Source organism: Carya illinoinensis, chromosome 1 (assembly GCF_018687715.1).
Source record: "Carya illinoinensis cultivar Pawnee chromosome 1, C.illinoinensisPawnee_v1, whole genome shotgun sequence".
Classification (NCBI taxonomy): domain Eukaryota; kingdom Viridiplantae; phylum Streptophyta; class Magnoliopsida; order Fagales; family Juglandaceae; genus Carya; species Carya illinoinensis.
In genome coordinates, this window is record NC_056752.1 from 6377683 (window position 1) to 6384084 (window position 6402).

Genomic DNA, 6402 nt, shown 5'->3' on the forward strand with positions numbered 1-6402 from the left:
TATAAGTATAACTATGGTATATTATAATATTAGACTATTAGTATTATTTTTTTTAATACCATATTAGACTATTAGTATTAGTATATAATTATAAATATTAGTATATTTATAAAATTATTTATGTAAGTTATATTTATTTATTTTTATTTTTTTCATTCAGTCCGGTCCGGTCCAAAAATGGCCGGTCCGGTCGGTTTGGCCGGTTTGGACTGGCCGATTCTCACCCCTATCTGGGAGTAGTCGATGTAGGAGGGGAGATTTTCTTGAGAGCTTTCGGCGGCAAAAGGACGACTCTGATTTTCGGAGAATGGGACACCGACGATGAAGCTCGATCGTATTCTTCAATAATATTGGCCAAATCTTCATAGGAGGTGATTGAAACTAGAGTTTCCAAATCTCCGCCCAGTGACTGACACATCAGAGTAACTAAATAGCCACAAAACTCACTAAGCTTAACCATTAACTTTGTAAAAGTCCAAACCAAAAAGCAAAACACTCAACAAATAGATTCACGGAAAATAGAATGATTGCCTCGAAATCGAATCGAACTGTAAAATCCCAAACCAAAAAGCAAAACACTCCCAACAAATAGATTCACGGAAAATAGAACGATTGCCTCGAAATCGAATTGAAACGCATAGAGCAAGAATCCAAAAAAAAAAAAAAACTGGGTAAACCCAGAATCTAGATTTTCGAGTTTTAAAAAACTCGAATTCACCTAGGTTATAGACCGGGTCATAATCGGGTATATCTGGGCCGAAACCCAGTGCTGACTTAAAATCCAGATTCTGGGTCGGGTATACCGAATATCCGATCCAAAATTTGGATGAACAATCTTACTCTTCATGTACTTTTATATTTATATTTTTGAAAAAGGGCCTAGCCAGCTATCATTCAATGCAAGCTAGCCTATATTTGAATATTGCATGCTCTTAGTCATAGATTTTATTAAAATGCTACGAATGATGAGATCTAGTGATAATAAATGCAAGATAAATTATACTAAGATTGATGGAGGCCGGTTCTACTTTTCCTTCAGGCCAACGGAACCAGAGCTAGCTCTCAAGCGTGCACTGCTAATTGATATGTACCAGTGAACGAGTTTGGACTGCAAACGTGGAACAGAGCACTGAGCTTATAATGCATTTAACCACTCATGAACTGGTCGCAGCTGACTTAGTAAATTGCACTATTATTATTAGTTAACAACGATGCATGCGCAATGTTTACACAAATTGTATTATACACCTCGCCTATGGTGCGTTTGGATGAACATGAACCGGCCGGAAGGAGGATTAATTCATTTGGATTAGAGATTTAAAATCCAAAATATCTTATTAATTTGGATCATATATTAAAAGGGAAATAATATTTACAATATAAAGTTGTGTAAATCTAGTCAGACTCACTTAAAATATATATATATATATTATTTTTTTAATATATTAGACTCCACTTTTTTTCTAAATTTGTACATCTTAAAATTGTATATGATATTACTTATATTAAAACTTGAATTTGCATCAAACCCAAATAGGTTTTAAGATTTTAGATTTGTGATTATAGTTAATTTTAGATCCAAATTATAATCCAAATCTAAATCTAAACTCAAACGCCACCCTAATGATACTATCGTGTAATATTGAAATGTTTAGCTACCATTATTTACTCAAAATAATGATATTAGTTTGAGTAATAATTGTGAAAGAAGTTTATCTCTATTTTTTTTTTTTTATCAATTAACCATTTCCCATACTAGAATTTTCTTGATAACTGTTAATTTTCTCTAGCGAATATATTATAATCTTTGGAAAATTGGTTCAGTCCAATTCAAATTGGTGAATTTAGACATTATTTATTGTAATAATAACTCCCTAGCTTTTAATTTATTGAGATACGTTTTCAACACGTGAGTCGGTTTGGATGATGAGTTGAATTGAGTTGAAATAAGTTGAAAGTTAAAAGTTAAATAAAATATTATTTAAATATTATTTTTTAATATTATTATTATTTTAAAATTTAAAAAATTAAATTTTTTATTATATTTTATATTAAAAATTAAAAAAATTATAATAATTAAATGAAATGAGTTGAGTTGAATTAAGTTAGGCTTAATAACTAAACGCAGCCTAAGTATCTATCCAGTCCGGTAAGCGTCATCAAGTATAAATCTAAGGAAAAATTTAATCGTATATATAATTACAAATTAATATGTACACTAATTTAATATAATTAATTAAAAAATAAATTTTATTAATTTAATTTTTAAATATAAAAAAATTAGAATTAATACATATATTAGTTCGTCACTTTTCTACGCAGTCTTTTCCGAATGGGGCCATTTTAGTGGTTTTTTCCTGCAGTAGGTGGAAGCTTTAGTTGTCATAATTAATTAATGAGAGACTTTTAAAACACATTTTCTTCTACAGTTCTCTGGATTTGAGTTTTTCCAAAGCGAAATTTCCGGGTTGGTGCCATTCCCGTAGTAGTTTTCTCCACAAGAAAAAAAGTGAAAGCGATAAGAGAAACACTTGTAACCGGCCCTGTTTTTCTCTAAATTACGGCCTTTCAATGAAAAAATGCCATGTCTACATTCTATTTTAGCAATAATTGTCAATTTTAACGAGAGGCTGTGGAAACAAGTGTTCTTCAGCAGTTCTTTATGTGAGTTTCTTCAAAGCAAAATTTCCGGCATGGAAGTGGTGGCCTTGATTGTCAGCGGAGCAGTCGTAGAAGCTGCTCGGTTTCTCTGTGGTTCTATCTATCATACGATCGAGAACATTGTCAAAGGCCCACAACAGCTTCATGTTTTGAGAAACGAGATGAACTCCCTTATGGATCTTAGGGTTGATGCCGCAAAAGAAATCGAAAGAGCTACTCTGGAAGGAAAGGCAATAAAAGTTCGAGCCACTCGATGGCTTGAGGAGGTTGACGAGCTGCATCGTAAGATGAATGATCAGATTCAAGAAGCAAAGAGTTCCCGATGTTTCGTAAGTTGCAGTACTAAGCGGTATAGAATAAGCAGGGTAGTGGCCGCAGAACATCTAAAAGAGATAGAAAGGCTTCTAGAAGTGGGAAATTCCCTTGCTGGTTCCGTGACTCTCAGTTATCCAGAGTTCAAAGCAGTGGAGCATATTCCCGGACCTTCACTTCAAGATCAAACGGCATCAATATCAGAAGATTTGGCCAAAACTATGACTCTTGTCTGACGATAAATACGGCATAATTGGTATATGGGGAATGGGAGAAATCGGCAAAACTAATCTGGTGAGAAATTTGAACAATGAGCTCGAAAGTAAATCAAATCTGCCTTTTCGCTGTGTACTATGGGTTACGGTGTCCAAAAATTTGGACATAAAAAAGATCCAGTTGAGAATAGCTTCCAGATTGGGTTTGAATCTGGAAGAAAGTTTAGGAGCGGATGGAATGGCTATTCAACTTTATCAAAGACTAAAGGTGGAAAGTTTTCTTCTCATTCTCGATGATGTTTGGGAGAAAATTGATTTGGACAAATTGGGTGTCCCTCGGCCTAGCGATCACGAGGGTTGTAAGATCATATTGACATGTAGATCTTTTGATGTATGCAGGGTCATGCCGACTGATTTTGAATTTAAAATGAGCGTTTTGAGGGATGAAGTCGCTTGGCGACTATTTAGTCGATATGCGAGGGATGTGGTTAGTTTGGAACATATCAGACCACTTGCAGAGGCAATTTGTAGGGAGTGTCAGGGATTGCCTTTGGCCATCGTCACCATGGGAGCAGCTATGAGAGGAAAGACGAAGCCTGAGTTGTGGAACCATGCTTTGAATCAATTGCGAAGATCGGTGCCTTGTGCAGCAGGCATTGAGGAGTTGCTATATAACCCTTTGAAGTGGAGTTACGACTCATTAGAAGGTAAAGACTTGAAAAATTGTTTCCTTTACTGCTCTTTGTTTCCTGAGGACTTCTCAATTGATATAAGTGAACTGGTATGGTGTTGGCTAGCGGAAGGTTTAATAGATGAACGAGAAAACTATGAGGACTTCTTTAGTCGAGGAATTACTTTGATTGAAAATCTTAAGGACTCCTGTTTGTTGGAAGACGGTTCCTGGGAGGGTACTGTGAAGATGCATGACGTTGTTCGTGATGTTAGCATATGGATTGCGTCATCCTGCAGCGAGGATGGAAGTAAATCCCTAGTTCGTTCAGGAAATGGGTTGAAAGAGATTTCAGCTACTGAGCTATCAAATTCACTCAAAAGAGTTTCTTTCATGAATAACGATTTAGAAAGACTACCTAATGACTCTGTGATACAATGTTCAAAGGCATCAACTTTGCTACTACAAGATAATCCTGGCCTTGACCGAGTTCCTGTGAGATTTTTGGAAGGATTTGGAGCACTGAGACTCTTGATGAATATCAGTGGGACCCGCATCAAGTCATTGCCTGATTCTCTTCTTCAACTAGATGACCTCCATGCTCTTCTTTTGAGTAACTGCAAGGATCTCGAAGAATTGCCCCCATTGGAAAGGCTCAATAAACTTCAAGTGCTTGATCTCTCTAGGACTGGTATCAGAGAATTGCCAAGAGGGTTAGAGCAACTCAGCAACTTAAGGCATCTAAACTTAGGCGAGACTCACCAACTGAAAGTGGTTCAAGCTGGAGTCATATCCAAGTTGTCCAATTTAGAAGTTCTGGACCTGTCAGACAATGGCTACATTTGGAAAGTGAAGGGAGCGGTAAAAGAGGAGGAAGCATGTTTTGAAGAGCTCCAATGCCTTGAGCGATTACATGTTTTATCCATCAGATTGATTCCGCGTTACACTCCCCATGATACAATTATTTCTTGGATAAATAGATTAAAAGCATTCATAATTGTTATCGGATGGGAGTGTATTCCGTATTCTCTTCCAGGTATTTTCTAAGATATTTGAATTTTAAATATCATTTAATTTTTTTTGTTTAATTATTATCTAATCATTATAATTTTTTTAAATTTTTAAATAAAACACAAAAAAACATAATCTTTTTTCCAATTTTGAAATAAAACTACTATTTAAAATTATATTCAATTTTTTTTAGAATTTAAAATATTTTTATTTAATATTTTCTTACCCACTGAAATTCAATATAATATATTAATTCAAAACATTTTATTGTTATTTGCAAACTCTTTTACACAGCACTTCAGGATTATCGGTCAGGTGCCCAAAGATGCGTGGTTATCGGTCGGATTGATCTCTTGGGAGTACAGAGCGGGTGGTGGTGGAGTAGTGCGAGTGATCTATGTTTAAGAAGTTGTCAAGGACTTAATGGAATGCTACAAGACTTGGTCATTAACAGTGTTGGTAGAAGCTTTATATATTTAAAAAAGCTTGAGATTAGTTACTCTGACAGCAGTTTTCAGACTAGAGGACGTGCATCACAGTATGACCTACTACCCAATTTGGAGGAACTTAGTCTGATACGCATGACAGGCGTTGAAAGCATTTCAGAACTAGTCAACCATCTCGGGCTGAGATTTCAGAGACTGAAAACAATACTGGTGATTGCCTGTTCGAAGATGAAATATCTTCTCTCCCTTGGTAACTCCAATATTCGCACAATGCCAAACCTAGAAGCAATACAGGTACGCTGTTGTTCCAAGTTAGAAGAGCTCTTCAATTATCTTCCATTGCAGAATATGGCTCCAGATCCTATTACCCCAAAACTACAAAAATTGGAATTGAGGAACCTTCCCAAATTAAGGAATCTTTGTAGTGACGAAAAGACCTGGCCGGATATAGACCAGGTTGAGGTGATCAACTGCAATCTTCTGGGCATTGAGCAAAAATAAGATGGAATTAAATAAGTTGGAGGAACGCATTGGAGCAGCATGCAGGCGGAACTAAATAATATTTGATGTATTTTGGGAGTGCCATTTGATGTAATGACCATCAGCTTTCTTATGTACATTAACTTTTGTTTTTAAAGTTAGGAGAGATGGGAATGCACCTCAACATATAGACATTATAGATCTTAAATAAATAATAATAGTATTTGCAACTAAATTAATATATTTTGATTCATTAATTATGGAATAAATTTGGTTGAGAAAAATCTCTAGTAATTATATTTGCTGCATGCATGCTGTATAAAATAACGACTAATAAGTAAAAAACTTTCCCATGCGCCAAACCGTATCACCTTTCCCTTAAAAGCTAGAATACAACTCTTTTATAAATTTTTTACAATTTTTTTTTTTAATTGTGTTATTTTTATAAAATAATGTTATTTTTACGGCTATGTTTTATGAAAATACATAATTATAAAATAGCTTTCCAAAATGGTTGTTTTAATCATTATTTTACACCAATAAGACTCATGACTAAAAGCATGTTGCAATGCAGAATCTCAGCATGTTGAGGCTACCGTTTGTTATA

General features: G+C 34.9%; 1 protein-coding gene across 2 annotated transcripts; it reads left to right on the forward strand.

Annotated features, from left to right (window-relative positions):
* The first annotated feature begins 3240 nt into the window (after positions 1 to 3240).
* On the forward strand, positions 3241 to 6010 carry LOC122308014 (disease resistance protein At4g27190-like). Of its 2 annotated transcripts, XM_043121174.1 has the most exons (3): positions 3315 to 3456; positions 3588 to 4894; positions 5164 to 6010. In XM_043121174.1, exons 2-3 carry the CDS (start codon positions 3592 to 3594, stop codon positions 5814 to 5816), a joined length of 1956 nt encoding a protein of 651 aa, XP_042977108.1. In that variant the 5' UTR covers positions 3315 to 3456; positions 3588 to 3591; the 3' UTR covers positions 5817 to 6010. The 2 variants fall into 2 exon arrangements, with proteins under 2 accessions (XP_042977100.1, XP_042977108.1); XM_043121166.1 differs by having other exon boundaries at positions 3241 to 4894.
* The last annotated feature ends 392 nt before the right edge of the window (positions 6011 to 6402 follow it).